The sequence below is a fragment of the Elgaria multicarinata genome, chromosome 4 (genome assembly GCF_023053635.1).
Source record: "Elgaria multicarinata webbii isolate HBS135686 ecotype San Diego chromosome 4, rElgMul1.1.pri, whole genome shotgun sequence".
NCBI lineage: Eukaryota > Metazoa > Chordata > Lepidosauria > Squamata > Anguidae > Elgaria > Elgaria multicarinata.
The window spans coordinates 119235046-119250814 of record NC_086174.1 but is presented as its reverse complement, the minus strand read 5'-3'; the positions used below and the strand labels follow the sequence as shown (position 1 = coordinate 119250814).

General features: G+C 44.3%; 1 protein-coding gene across 1 annotated transcript in view; it reads right to left on the bottom strand.

The window, feature by feature from the left end:
- CSMD1 (CUB and Sushi multiple domains 1) overlaps nucleotides 1-2996 on the bottom strand; it is a 1175554-nt gene extending 1172558 nt beyond the window's left edge. Inside the window, exon 1 of the mRNA XM_063125095.1 lies at nucleotides 2860-2996. Within this exon, the coding sequence (XP_062981165.1) occupies nucleotides 2860-2929 (70 nt within the window). The 5' untranslated portion in view covers nucleotides 2930-2996. The remainder of the gene's footprint in view (nucleotides 1-2859) is intronic.
- Between the last annotated feature and the right edge of the window lie 12773 nt (nucleotides 2997-15769).

Genomic DNA, 15769 nt, shown 5'->3' with positions numbered 1-15769 from the left:
GAAGAAGTCAAACATCACTGCTAATCCTTTTTCTTTCTTTTTCTTCTACCTGTTATCTGGCTCAGTGCTACATCAGATTGCAGCCCATTTTTGGTCTATATTAAAGTGATAAATAGCTTAATTAATCTTAACTCTTGCATCATTGCCACCAAAGGTGGCATCCAAAGAGACATGCCTCAAAGCCCCTTTATATGTTAGCTGAATACATTTGATCACTGCTATATAAGCATGAACCTGCCTTCAGATTTTCATACAGGATGTCAATCTTAAAAAGAAAATATTTAAGTGACAAATGTCAAGATCCAGCAATGTATTTAATAAATGAGTCAGAAGTCTAAGTTCTCAGCTGTAGCTGAGACAATAGTATTATTGATTATAACTTATCCTTCTCTACCACCCTCTCCTCTCCTTGGCCTCAAGAACATGTTATTTGCCTTGATGCCGTAGGATGAACCCATTTGATTGCCATTGTGTATCAATTCCTGGCAAACAGACCCCCAACTCTCCACAGCCAGTTTCTTCCCAAGCTGGCAGGATTCCTGGGTACAGGGAGCTGTTAGCAACTCCATCATGACAGTCTGATTTGCCAAAGGATCCAGATTTATGTCATTCTTCCCCACCCAACTTCTCAAATCCAGAGGCAAGGGGCTGAAATGCCACATGTGTTAGGGATTACTAAGCAGCAGCAGGGCAAAGCAAAACCTTGGTTAATTGGGGAGGATCAGGAGAGAGAAAGAGGAAAGAAAAAACATCTCCCAACTAGAAAGGCACAATCAAGGTTTGTGGGGAGGAACAGGAGGAGGAGGAGAATACAGGCAGTTTGGGGAAATGGAATGGTGAAATAGAAATACTTTTCTTCCCCAGTAGACCATCATGGTATGTATATATAACTCGAAGGGCAGCCCTCATCTTTATAGGAGCTGGCCTTTCAGCACCATTTCCAAATATGTCAGATGTTTCTATTCCTCTGCTCTTTATTCAAAGTGAGTAAAATGAGATCAGAGGCAGCAAAGAGCCAGGCATCACTTTGTCACCTGCAGCAACTCCAGGGATGGGGTTGAAGTGTGTGTGTGTGTGTGTAGCCTTTAGTGCATTAAAAAGCACGACTTGCTCTTCCTCTGAACTTAGCACAACTCATAGCAAAAGCAGATATGAAATATGCCCCTCTCTGCCCCTTACCCTTCTCATGACCCCTTGTCTAATGATAAAAGTAATTCAAGGAAAGCAAAGAAGAAAAAAGAATAGCGAGGGGGGTGAGACATCTCCATGGATGCTCACTTCATAAAGCGACCCTATCACTTTATAATGTGACACAATTAACACACACACACACAGGAGATAGAAAGGTGAAGGAGGATGCAAACGTTCCTAGCCACTTTGAAGTTTTTATTTTCTTCCTGTTTTCAATAATTTTCTATAAAACTGGTGCAACAGCAAACAAAAATAAATACAGAAAAACAAGAGCATCCCTTTTCTTTTAGTAGGAAGGAAACTCTCTCTCTCTCTCTCTCTCTCTCTCTCTTTCACCCCACCCCCCGCCACACACACCTGAAAAGAAAAGAGCAATAGGGAGCTTCAAGAGAAGGGAGACAGAAACAGGTCTGAAGCAGTGGCAGAGGCTGTTAGCTAGGAGCAGCAGCATTTTGGTCACCAGGGTACCCACAACACACACACACACACACACACACACACACCCCTCCCTGCCAACTAAATAAAGGCCCCAGCTATAGAGAGGCAAAGCGAATAAAGAGGACCTTGTTGTCTTTGAGGATGAGGCAAGTAGCGGGGCTAAGGCCAGCACAGAAGTTGTGTAACCCTCCAGTATTCTGCCCCACCTCAAGGATAAAAGAATCCCAAGCAAGCCAGTGCGGGCTGCTGAGAGGAAAGGTGAAGAACCGATTCTCGAAGGGGTGCGCGTGTTTGCATGCCAACGCGCACAGAGCGATAAGCCCACACTCGTGTATTGCACACGTCTTTATGCTGATCATCAAGGGTATCCTTTTGCCTCTCGGGAGAAGGGGAGAGAGTGCCACAAGGAGGAGGACTCAACCCCTCGCTGTCTTTCTTCCCCTTCCTTGTTGGCTCCCTGCAACTTACAAGGCACAAAAGTACAGGTCGGAGCCCAACCAAGCAGGAGTCACATCACAGCCGCCTTCTTTTCGGAAGGCAGAAGAGGACCAGAAGCAGGAGGGCGGGCGGGCCGCGGGCGGGCGGGTGTGTGTAGAGAGAGAGAGAGAGAGAGAGAGAGAGAGAGAGAGAGAGAGGCGCGTGAGGGATGAGGAGGAGCCCCACATCTGCTGGAAGCGGAGGTCTCGTTCATGCCGGGGGTGCGCTTGGGCGGGAGCGGGAGGGGAGGAGGACAGGGACTTGGCAGCCTCGGCAGCTCTCTTTAGCATCTCTCCGTGGGCAGGGAGGGGGCGAGGTTTCCCCCAATTAGCCCCGTCCAGTCTGAGGCGCTCTCTTCGAGCCCAACGAGGTCCCTCTGACGGCGCAGCCCGGACTGGTGGGGCGGGGTGGGGGTGGGGAGCAGGTGCCGTTGGTCCGCACGGACGCCTGACGCCCTGGGTGTGTGTGTGTGTGTGTGGGCAAGGGGGCCACGGAGCCGTCACGACTCGCCGCCGCGTTGACCAGAAAGTCCAGAGGTGGGTGGATGTGTGTGTGAGGAGAGAGAAATACATGCCTGAGGCAAGCGGGCACAGGAAAGACACCCCCCCCCACACACACACACACACCGGCCGCCGCCGCCGCCGCCACTTCCCTAAGCACGCCACCAGTCAGCTCGGGTGTGGACCCCCCCGCCCCCGCCCCCGCCCCAAAACGAGGAAGCCCCTCTCGAGCGGAAGAAAAGCCGGCGCTTACCCTGAGCTGCAGTGAGGAGCCCCGCGCAGAGCGCCACCAGTAGAGCCTCGAATTGCCTCCACGCAGTCATGTCTGCAGTTATTCCACACACATAGAGAAAGAGCGAGCGAGCGAGCCAGAGCACAGGAGGCAGGCTGAGAGGAGGACCGTGGGGGGGGGGGAGGGTGTTTGGTGGTGGTGGTGGTGGTGGGCTTGGCCGGGGGAGGGGGAGAGAAAGACCCTCGCCGGGGCGCCTCTCAGCTGCGAGCGCGGGCTCCCGCCCTTGCCCAGCGTGCCAAAGGGACTGAGGCCAGTGCCAAAGAATCACCAGAGGGCAAAGCGAGGCGGAGAACGAGCAGGAGGCGGCGGCGGCGGCAACAACGAGGGAAGCTCCGAGTGCCGCGAGTGGCAGCAGCGGCGGCGGCGCAGCATTCGACGCCTCCTGCAGGACTGCTGGTTGCCTCCGCTCGGCTTCTGCTTCTCATAGCATCAAGTGCCGGCGAGCCACTGCGGGGTTGAGCGACGCGCTGGAAGAAGACGAGCCTCCTCCGGGCACAGAGCCTCAGCGAGCGGTTCTCCTCCGAGGCGCCAGGGCAGAAGGAGAGACGAGGAGGAGGAGGAGGAGGAGGAGAAGGAAACCAACCCCGACAGCCCCACGACGACGGAACGAGGAGACGCGGCCGGGCACCGAGAGGAGAGGAAAGCGCCGAGCGACGGCCACCAGCAGGCGGGGGCGAGGAAGAAGGGGGAAAGCGAGCGAGCGAGTGAGTCCTCCTGTCGGGGTGAGGAGAAGACGGGGAAGAGGAGCGAGCCGAGCTGAGCCCAGTTGAGCGCGGCAAGCTGACAAGCTGCTAGCAACAGAAGAAGCTGCTGAGGCTGCCGCCGCCGCCGCCGCCGCCGCCGCAGCTGCTGCTGGACTCAACCATCCCTTCCCACAGAGAGGGGAAGGAGACTTAAGCAGCACAGCAGCAGCAGCAGCAGCAGCAAGCGCGCACACACCAAAGCCCAAGGCAAGCCAGCAGCCTTCTCGCAGTCCTCCACGCCTCAGAAAGGAAAAAGGAAGGGAGGGGGAAGCGGCATTCGGGGGGGGGGGCTTCCTCGGGCAAAGGAAACCTTTGGGGGGCAGTTCAGGGCCACTGGCTGAGGGGAGTAAGCGAGAGAGAGAGACAGAGAGAGAGGCGTAAATCCTTTGCTCTGCCACGAAGCCCTTTCGGTGGCCCTCTTGCCGACTGGCCGACCTCACAGGGTGCTTGTTGTGCCCATTGAGACGACCGGTGTAAACCACTCCGCACATTGGGGTGGGGAAAAGAACTGAAGAAAAAAGACTACAGCCATAAAACAGAGAGGGGACTGATTCAAAGGAACTGTTCGTTTTAAACAACAACCCCAAAGTGGTCCAGTTGTCTTTAAGGTGAGGGGAAGCCAATTCCTTAATGTGGTTACCAAATTACTCTTTCCCAAAAGTGGGCATTTGCTATGTTCAAGGGTTGTTCGTTTTTTTGGGATTGGCTTGAATCAACATAATGGTCTTTCCCTCCCTGAAAAGAAAAAAATAGGGGATACCTGATAGCCAATGGGCAACCTTCCACCTCTGCCCTAATATATCTGCTGCAGGCTTCTTCCAAGAAAGCCTTCCTGGCAAGGGTCTCCATTGCAGGGGTGCTTGGGGAATCTACACCTTCACCCACACAAATCAATGTGTATGCCAGTTTAATCCAGAACATTGCTTACTTGCTCATTGGTTCTGGACTCATAATCACTTTCATGGAAACTAATGCCTTCCCTATGCATTATAACAAAATGGGTGAAGGGAATCCCAAGAATACCCTTAAGCCTAGATTGGGTCACTACGAATGCTAAGATGATGTAGAATGGAGAAGACGAAGAACTCTCTCCACTCCACCCCCATAAACGAATGGACATTTTCGATAGGCCGTTTTCGCAAGTGACTCCTACAATAGCTTTCTTTTTCGCATTACCAAAATCCACAAATGACAAACTCTGGACTAAATGCATTTCTAGGATATCTTGTGAAAACAATATAGGCTTTTCAGTCACTCATCATCAGACACAGGAAGTACAAGCAAGCAAACCAACCAACCCTATTTCAGCATGGGTGGAAAAATAACTATTGAAAGTCTGGGCAAACCTCACACTCTTTAGACGCCTTTTGTAAGGCGGACAGAGAGTGTGTTGAAGGCAAACTCAACCTCTTTAAGTGGTCGTAGATTAGGATGTTCTCCTAGGGGACAGCTCTGATGGTGCAATTCATATTCAAATACGGTTTGTTCTCTATAGTAGGATGGAAGCTTTCAACTCTGTGACTCCGACGTCACTTCTAAGGAGTTTTGGAGTGGAATTGCTTAAAAGAACCTCATTATATGGTTGCCCTACCCTATAGCCATTTCAAGTTCTTGGTCAGGGCAAAATTAGATTATTTTAGAGGGGATGAAAAGAATTAAAGTGCTATTGAAAACGATGCTTAGTGTCTTGCCTTCTCTCTCTCTCTCTCTCTCTCTCTCTCCCCACCCCCATTTTCGTTCCTAATGGCTAGTGGCATCAAGGAATTTGTCACTAAAAACTGTTGCAAAATCCACCCCTTCCAGGTTAGTATTGAGAAAACGACGCATCTTTCAAACCTGTTAGTGGTGTTTTTTTTAAAGACTTCCTAAAAGAGTTCAAGAGTTTCAATTTCTCTATTCTTTTTTAAATAAGAAAACACTTCCTTTAAAATAACAGACACCGAAACTTCCTTGATTTTGTTCCAGAAGAAACCGAAAATTCTAAAATCACTTAATACAGTAGAGTCTGCCTTAGTTCCTAATTAATGGTCATTGCTACCCATGTTGGTAATTAAAATACGAAGGATCATAGGTCAGAAACCAAACCATTGGCGAGGAGGAGTTTCAAGGTTGTAATTACTCACTTATGATAAATTCCCTTTCTTGGTAAAATATGCAAAGCTGTTTCCTCATTGTATGTTGGAGGAACGAGTGGGCATGGGCACCGAACAAAGTAGCCTGACTCTGTTAATAGGCTTGTATTTATATATTAATGTCGCTGCGGTTCTCACCAGTGCGGGCGGGGGTGGCTGGCAGTGGGGGGAACCCTCCGCGAACTGGAAAGATGTGACACTGCTGCCATCTAGCGGGTGCCTGCTTCTCTGTAGTGAGCAAAGCAAAATTGAGACACTGTTAAGTCTTAAACCCTAAAAAGGTTTATTGCGATGCAATCCTATGCATGTTTACACAGAAAGACGTCCTACAGCATGGCTGGTTGGGGAATGCTGGGAATTGTAGGACTGTTTCGAGTCCTAACATGCATAGGCAGCTGGGCAAGAGGCAGCTGGACAAGCATCTGTCGGGGATGCTCTAGGGTGGATTCCTGCATTGAGCAGGGAGTTGGACTCGATGGCCTTGTAGGCCCCTTCCAACTCTGCTATTCTATGATTCTATGATTCTAGGGTCGCTCCCTTAGAGGGTGTAGGTGAGAATCTCACCCTTCCCTCACAGGAACCCATCTCCGTCTGTTCATACAGATGTATCTTTTCTGGATACATTTCAAATTGGGGGGAGGCAAGGCTAGAGCAGTGACTCTCGCAGAGATACAACAAAGACACCTCTGAGAGAAGGTGATTCCGCTGCTTCTTTGTATCAGGACTGCTCCAGGGATGCTTGATGCAAAGATGGAATTGCCTTTCCTCACCAAAAGCTAATTCAGAAGGTGGCAAGGACAGAACAAAGTATCACGCAGAGACAAAGCAGGCCTCCTTTTCTGCCATGGGTACTACTGGCTCATAACAATCTTTGGCTATTTATTTCAAGTACAACCCTCTTCTCTCACAGTACACTAGCATGCCCCAATAAACAGTTGGGCAATTATTAGACTGCTGAAGCCCATGCAAAACATTTGAGGATCAGAATTCATTAAGTTACTATTATCTTCCCATCTGCATACATTGAACTCAAAAGATATGTGTTTTTAGGATGGAAATCTGAAGAAGCAAAATACTCAAAATCAGACTCTCTGATGCTTGAAATTGCCTTCTTTTCTACTGAGTCCTCTTCAAGATGCACTAGTTTTAAATAGTGCCTTCTCTAAACCAGCATGGCCTGTCTCACTCTGACTTCCTCATTCACTGTCTTTTTATGCCAGCCTCCTCAATTCCCCCTTAAAAACAAAATCAGTCCCCAAGCCCTCCATCTTCTTGATATGAAATAAGATTCCCTTCAATTTCTAAAGAGGTAACTTATTTTGTGTTACAGAGTTTTAGGAGTTGTAAAGAGAACAGAAATGAGACAATGAATTATAACAACTGAGGAAGAGCTTAGGGCTTTTGCCTAGAATCATAGAATCATAGAATAGCAGTTGGAAGGGGCCTACAGGCCATCAAGTCCAACCCCCTGCTCAATGCAGGAATCCACCCTAAAGCATCCCTGACAGATGGTAATCCAGCTGCCTCTTGAATGCCTCTAGTGTGGGAGAGCCCACAACCTCCCTAGGTAACTGATTCCATTGTTGCACTGCTCTAACAGTCAGGAAGTTTTTCCTGATGTCCAGCTGGAATCTGGCTTCCTTTAACTTGAGCCCATTATTCCATGTCCTGCACTCTGGGAGGATCGAGAAGAGATCCTGGCCCTCCTTTGTGTGACAACCTTTTAAGTATTTGAAGTACCACAACTGAGTTCCCTCCTGATGTTTTGGACTGCAACTCCCATAAGCCCTGTCCATTTCCATGCTGGCTGGGGCTGATGGAGTTGTAGAGCTTTATCACACCAGCTTTATACTATGCAATCACTGTGAATTGCATGCAAAGGACTCAGAAGTTTTCCACCTTATAATCTGCTTTGATTGTGAAGTACTCCCATGCATCCTGCCTTAATTGTGCAATAAAGCAAAAAGATTCGCCGTATTTAACCCCTACTTTTTGAGCATATCTTCCAAGCCGCCGCTGGGGCACAGGAGCAGGATTTTAAAGAAATGCTTACATCTGTGTCAGCTTTAAAGATAAAGGCACCAAAATTGGCACAGTAATAGATATTAGGGAGAGCTTCAATCATACCAAATTTGAATTGAATTGGGTTATCCATTGATTTTTTAATGATTTTTTTTACATTTCCCCACTTAAACTCATTTCCTGGTATGCAAAGGATCGCTGTCGCCCGGTAGCAAAAACAACAACTGCGGAAGCTTAGCGCTATGGGGATAATCTGAGGGAAGCAGGTATGTGGGATGAAGCTCATAGTCCAACACTTCTGGGGCCACCAAGTTGGGGCTGGCTGGCTTAGGGACTGATAATGCTATTCTGTTGCATGGACACTTATGGCAACCATGTTCCCATCTCCCATGGTAAGATAACATCTAGACATTTTCTTAGCAATGGAAATGGAGAATGTCATGTGTTTAAACTTGGCAAAAGTTTTGACACAAGTGAAATTGTATTGAATAAGGTGTACAGATATGAGGAATCATCCTTCAGGCCAACATTCTCACCCATTTATGTTTTCAGAAAGGCTGACCTTTGTGCTTAAAGGCCAATTCTACTGAAACTCTGAATGAGTTGGAAAACAGACTATTCTCCAAGCTGACAAGAACCACAGGGAAAATAAATATCTCTAATTCCAGTTAAGACTAGCTTTGAAAATAAGAAAAAAAATAGAATTGCAAAATATTGCCTTGTATACTGCAGTTATTGTTTTGTAATGAAATTACCATCTTTTGCCATTTTATTTCTTTTAGCTTGCCATAGGCATTTACTGCTTAATGAAATTAGTTTTCATTTCAAATGGAAGCAGTTACCTTTCTACCAGCTTCTTCTACATGGCTGGTGTAATGAACAGGCTTGGGCTTAAAATTCATTTCAACATTTGAAGTTCAGATTTGATTCATGCAGTGAAGTCCTATACACATCTGCTCAGATGTAAGCTCTTAAGAGTTCAATGGGATCTTTTCTCAGGTAAGTGTGTATAAGATTAAAACCTTATTGAACCATTTGTGATGGGGAGGAATTGGAGTCCAAGCCCTGGAAGTAGAGATTGTGAATTGGAAGATGCAAGGAGCTGTCCAAATTACCCCTCCCTCCATGTATTAGAGAAGGAACATACCCACATCTCACCTCATCTCATTCTCTTTTGGAGATAATTCCACATCACAGATTCTATATTTTGGGGATCCTTCACATCTGGATTGGAAATAGTTTCAGGTAGGGTTCCTGCTCAGCCCTACTAAAGACAGACACAAAAATAGAAAACTGTTCTGAAGCAGCATGTATACTGAAATTAATGGTTTACTCTGGAATCTATTGACCACTTTTCCAGGACATGTTCTAATCCTACAGTGGTTTTTCACACCACAGCACTAAGCATTCTGTGAACTTTCTGTCTTTATCTTTATGATATTTTCACTTTCATGCCACACAATTTCTCCTAATTGTGTGGATTCCTTCGTACCCAAACCACTATCAGTGTTGATAAACTGAAAATGAGAGTAATACCTACCACTCAAGAAAATATCTGTTTATATTTCTTTAAGATTACAAAACTAACAAACCAGTGAAACAGTGACAAAACCTGGAAAATTTACTTGAACAATTGATGATGATGATGATGATGATGATGATAATGAAAGTAATGATAGCAGAACTAGAATCAGTTACAACCTAAAGGGGCAACTGGGTTTTTCACATCTGGGACTAGAAAAAGAGATTTAATCTGGACTTTGTATTTTTAGTTTCATACAAGAGTAATTTTGAGTGGCAATGTACTAATACAGTCACCCAAGCTAGATTTTGTGTTGTTATTTAAACAAAGCTCTGAAATCTTACTTTTCAAACAATAGATGTGGAATATTTGTCAAGTAATGAAATATTACTTTTCAAATAATTTTCAACATGGTGTCCAGGCGAATTGGAGTTTATTAACAAAGAAAGAGTCTTTGGATTTACTGAGTACTTGCCCTTGTACTTTCAAAATGTTATCATCAGAGAGATTTCCTAGGAATTCTACCACAATTAACAGGAGAAACAGAATCCTTAACAAAGACATACATAGGAATATGTCAAGAAGACAGTAATACATAAGGAAGATCAGTGGGGGATCATAGCAGACATCAATAGTTACTAGCTGGAAGAAAAGATTATAGCAGGAGGTATTTGGCTTTGAGAAATTCAAACAAACAGTCCCTGAAAGCCAATGTCATTTTAAAAAGAAGAAAAGAAGAAGAATTCTCTCAAATTGTAGATTTGAATTTTAGGGTATGATTTAATCCTATTTGCTGATACTTAGCAGAGACATGCTGTTCAGGGCTGTTTTACACTTCAGACTTATAATGAGGCAATGCATGTACACTACTGTTTATTGACCATCAAAGACAGGCAGACTCCTCTCTTCCCCCTGTGGCAGACAACCTAGGCTTGAGAGCTCTTGGGAAACTCATCTAACTGCCATACCTACACTCTCTGTGAAGAGCATAATTTGATGGACATGTTCTCAGTACTTTCAACACAACATTGGCTGAAAATAAGCCTGTTTGGAGGTGTTTCTGCATGTATGGGATGGGTAGGAATCTTTTTGTACATATATCCTGAATGCAGTAACTGTTCTATTTTTGCTGACATAGTTCAAGCATTACTTTTACGCAAGATAAAAGCAAAAATAGAAAACCAGCTTTACCACAGATTTGAAAGACATGCTTATTATTATCTTCCACTCCCCCCACACCTGCTGCTTCTGTATGTGTGTGTGTGTGTGTGTGTGTGCGTGCGCGCGCAAAACAAGCCAGTAGCAACCCGAGAAAACATCATCGAAGAGTCCTTTGGCCCCTGGCAAATGAACTGTACTTGTGTTACTATATTAAATGTAATATTTTCCAATTACCTACAGCCTATTTTTTAAACTACAATACTTACTACAGTTGCTTGACCAAATTATAGGCAAAATTAGGGTTCTCCAAATGAAACAAATCACTGGAATTTAAACATCAAAGTATTAATTTATAAATATGCAAAAAAAAGAAGAAGAAGAAGACACTGGCTAGGCAATAAAAACAAGTTAAAATGAATTCTATCTACTGCATTCCCAGTTTCAGCTGTATATTGTTAAGCAAATATGAGATAGTTTGCACCAGAAAGTTGCTCAGTTTTTTTTAACAGAATGTGCTACCATTTCATGATGTGTTCAGGAAAAGTGGTGTGATATAAATGGCCCCTGAATGGGCCATATGGTCATTGCTGCTTCCTCTTGCTCCCCCCTTGTGAAGAATCCATTGCTATTGTGGGACAGCAGCAGGACGCCATAGTGACAGTAGGTAAATGTAAAAATCCACCCATCTGATGATGTTCTATAACCACAGAAAGAGTATCTTGGATTCTTCCCACTTTCCAAATGAGGCTTTAATTAATATGAAAAGACTGCAACAAAAAAGGGGAAGAGGGTTCTGAGTGTGGGTACATCTGGGGGGTCAGGAATACAAATTTCATTCTTTCCCCTTATTTAAGGACCTATCCTGAAGATAAGCATATTTATATTTCTGATATGGAAACTTTTTAAATTATAGAGAAAGCTTGCAAACCATGACTATAAATTTAAGTTTTTCATACAGACAAGAGTTTATTATCTAATAGCTCAATACTTGCCAATTACCTTTAACTCAAGGCTTCCCTTTGCCTCCAGTTTCACCCTCCCTTCTCACCCACACATACAAATACATCATGTTAGTAACTCTACATTACAAAGTGTTCACAGCCTTTTCTTCCACAGGAGTGCAAATCCTTGTGTATGTTTACTGTACTTGTATTTACTCCGTAGCTTTTGGATGCTCTTTAGCCCTGCTGCTGCCACTAGCAAAAATGCCAGTTTGGCTTACACCATACTTAATTTCCTCCTTCTGGGTGTTTTCCTGCCAGTCAATTTTCTTTCAATTGGCCCATCCTGCCTTCTGATATCAAACTGGTCAACGATTATATAAACAGCAGAAACAGGATTAGGAACATCAGATCATAACCAAGGGTTCATTGGCATGTTCTTGCATGAGATCCAAGCATAGCTGTGGGACATCCTCTAAGTCTAAAATATATCCATCTTCATCAGAAGGATAACATCAGCACACTGCCCCCTCTCTCATGCTCTCCCTTTTGGTGTGCAGCCAGTGTTTAATCACTATCTATATGCTGCTTACATTTGGAATCACAGAAGCAATGTGAAGAACCTTAATTTCTGGCATTCAAACAGTTGAAGCTGAAAATGGAGTCCTGTGGAAGAAAGAGGCAGACTATAACCAGAAAAAGGATATTCTTCATGACCTCACAGCGTTGCCCCCACTTACACTCTAACACACAACCCTCTATAGTTTTTTAAAGCACTGTTTCACAATTCAGTACATCCCTTATAACAGTATAGTACACCTTTGTACACCTGTCACTGGAGGTGACAGACATGACCTTGGGGGAGCTAGGGGTGGCAACGGCCGACAGAAAGCTCTGTCGTGGGCTGGTCCATGAAGTCACGAAGAGTCGGAAGCGACTGAATGAATAAACAACAAACACCTTTGGTAGACATGTAAGTAGTATGGGTGTTATGGTACATCAACATTTAGGAAACATGCAGTCTTAAAAATGCCAAAGTAACAGTACATACGTAAAAAAGACTGGTAAGACTGTAATCAAAATCAAGATAAGTAACAATAATGGTTTTTTGTATGGGTGCAGAGGGGATGGAGACAATAATAATAATAATAATAATAATAATAATAATAATAATAATAAATACATAATATACATGGTTAAAAACGCCCTAAAAACATTCTAAAACAATTGACAAAAGTTTAAAATTTCTTTAAAACACTCTTGGTATATTGTCCAGAAACAGAAATGGCATGTGGAGTAGAAAAGTAAGATAATTGTTGGAGGCTGTACTCATTGGCCTGCCATCAAGAACTATTTTATTTATTTATTTATTTATTTATTTATTTATTTATTTATTTGAACAATTCTTGGCTGCCTTTTAGGGCAGAAGCCCTCCTACAACAACAAAATACATCAAAACAATTAAAATATTAAAAGCTGTAAAAACATAAACACAATAAAATAACAATTAAAAAAGCAATAAAAGCCAAAAAAATAAAACCACCACCACCAGTAACAATGGCAATAATTTAAGTTTAAGTTGAAAAGCTCTCTAGATAGGGCCTTCTCAGTAGTGTCCCCAAACAGCTGGCTCCATATGTTGCTGTTTTTCCAAAGGTTTAAGAACCTAATTGTTATCTTTAGCTTTTAACTGAAAGGTTTCTAAAATTAAATATGTTTTGTTACTGGTTAATTTTCAATTTGGTTTTAAAATTAATTCATGATTTTATGAACATGTTATTGAATTGCATGTTTTATATTGTAAGCCACCTTGGGAAGACTTTGGTCTTGAAAGGCAGCAATTAATAAAACAATAATAATAAATTAGTTAATTTGTCAGGCCAGTTCATAGCTTCGTCCTCACTTGCAATAGCATGGCTTCTACTAAACAGCAATTCCATGCAGCCTGTGTTTAGTGCAATCTTTAGAGTTTTGTAATCTGCTTGTCAAGAAGTTTAAATGGATTGTGTGATAAGTGCTCATGCCAGTGTTGCATCTCTCTAGGGACAAGTGGTACTAGTGTGGATACTTAGTCATAACATGTCATAAATCACTTATATTTTCTGGTAAGTACACACAGAGCTGTAGCTGACCTTTAGAGAGAGATGATCCTTGCACCACTGCTTACCACATAATGTGACCAACCAACATGGGAAGTTCATTCCTCCATAATTTATTTTCAGATGTTCACTTCAAGAGAATAGTATGGATGGATTCACATATGGGTATTTTGTTCACAGTTGCGTAATTTTATTTATTTATTTATTTATTACATTTTTATACCGCCTAATAGCCGAAGCTCTCTGGGCGGTTCACAAAAATTAAAACCATCATAAAACAATCAACAGGTTAAAAACACAAATACAAAATACAATGTAAAAAGCACAACCAGGATAAAACCATGCAGCAAAATTGATATAAGGTTAAAATACAGAGTTAAAACAGTATAATTTAAATTTAAGTTAAAATTAAGTGTTAAAATACTGAGTGAATAAAAAGGTCTTCAGCTGGCGACGAAAGGAGTACAGTGTAGGCACCAGGCGGACCTCTCTGGGGAGCTCGTTCCACAACCGGGGTGCCACAGCGGAGAAGGCCCTCCTCCTAGTAGCCACCTGCCTCACTTCCTTTGGCAGGGGCTCACGGAGAAGGGCCCCTGTAGATGATCTTAAGGTCCGGGCAGGTACATATGGGAGGAGGCGTTCCTTCAAATAACCTGGCCCCAAACTGTTTAGGGCTTTAAATGTCAATACCAGCACTTTGAATCGGGCCCGGACCTGGACTGGCAGCCAATGAAGTTGTAAAAGGACTGGCGTAATGTGATCTCGCCAGCCAGTCCCTGTTAGTAAACAGGCTGCCCTGTTTTGTACCAGCTGAAGCTTCCAGACCGTTTTCAAAGGCAGCCCCACGTATAACGCATTGCAGTAATCCAAACGAGAGGTTATCAGAGCATGGATAACTGTAGCTAGGCTATCACTGTCCAGGTAAGGGTGCAGTTGGTATATCAGCCTAAGCTGATAAAAGGTGCTCTTTGCCACTGAGTTCACCTGTGCCTCAAGTGACAGTTCTGGATCGAAGAGCACCCCCAAACTACGGACCCGATCCTTTAGGGAGAGTGCAACCCCGTCCAGGACAGGGCAAACATCACCTCGCCGGACAGATGAACCACCCGCTAGCAGTACCTCTGTCTTGTCTGGATTGAGTCTCAGTTTGTTAGCCCTCATCCAGTCCATTACTGTGCCCAGGCACTGGTTCAGAACAGTCACTGCCTCACCTGGGTTTGATGAAAAGGAAAGGTAGAGCTGGGTATCATCCTCATATTGATGACACCTCAGTCCACATCTCCGGATAACCTCCCCCAGCGGCTTCATGTATATGTTAAACAGCATAGGGGATAAAATAGAGCCCTGCGGAACCCCATGGCTTAGGAGCCACGGCACAGAGCAATAATCCCCCAGCACCACCTTCTGGAATCGGCCATCCAAGTAGGAGCGGAACCACTGCAACGCAGTACCTCCAACTCCCAGCTCAGACAACCTATCCAGAAGGATACCATGGTTGATGGTATCGAAGGCCGCTGAGAGGTCTAGGAGAACCAACAGGGTCGCACTCCCCCTGTCTCTCTCCCGACAGAGGTCACCCCACAGGACGACCAAGGCAGTTTCCGTTCCAAAACCAGGCCTGAAACCCGATTGAAATGGATCTAGATAATCCGTTTCATTCAAGAGTGCCTGGAGTTGTCCTGCAACCACCCGCTCAAGCACCTTGCCCAGGAAAGGGATATTAGCCACCGGGCTGTAGTTGTTAACATCCTCCGGGTCCAGATTAGGCTTCTTCAGGAGTGGTCTAATTACCACCTCTTTTAAAGAGGCCGGCACCACTCCCTCTCTCAAGGAGGCATTTACAACCTCCTGGACCCAGCCGGCGATCTCCTCCTTATTTGATGTAATGAGCCACGAGGGGCAAGGGTCAAACACACAGGTGGTCGACCGGACTTGGCCAAGCTATACAACAATAGTCGTACTGAGTGGTGGGTGCAGCCAAGAGCAAGATTCACAGGTGCTTCTGTGTTCAATCACAGATATTCAGACCAGGTTGTCTGAGTTAATAGCTATTGATAACATAGCTTTCATTATTTTTTATTTGCTGGTACATCATCAAATAAAGATGTTGGCTACAATTCCAGTTCTATGAATTATAGTTTCTTGCCATCTATAATCAACAGTAGGGCTATCCATGAAAGCTTGCTATATTATTGACTTTTGGGTTAATACAGGGATCAATATATAACATACATTTTATCTAGCGGAAAGA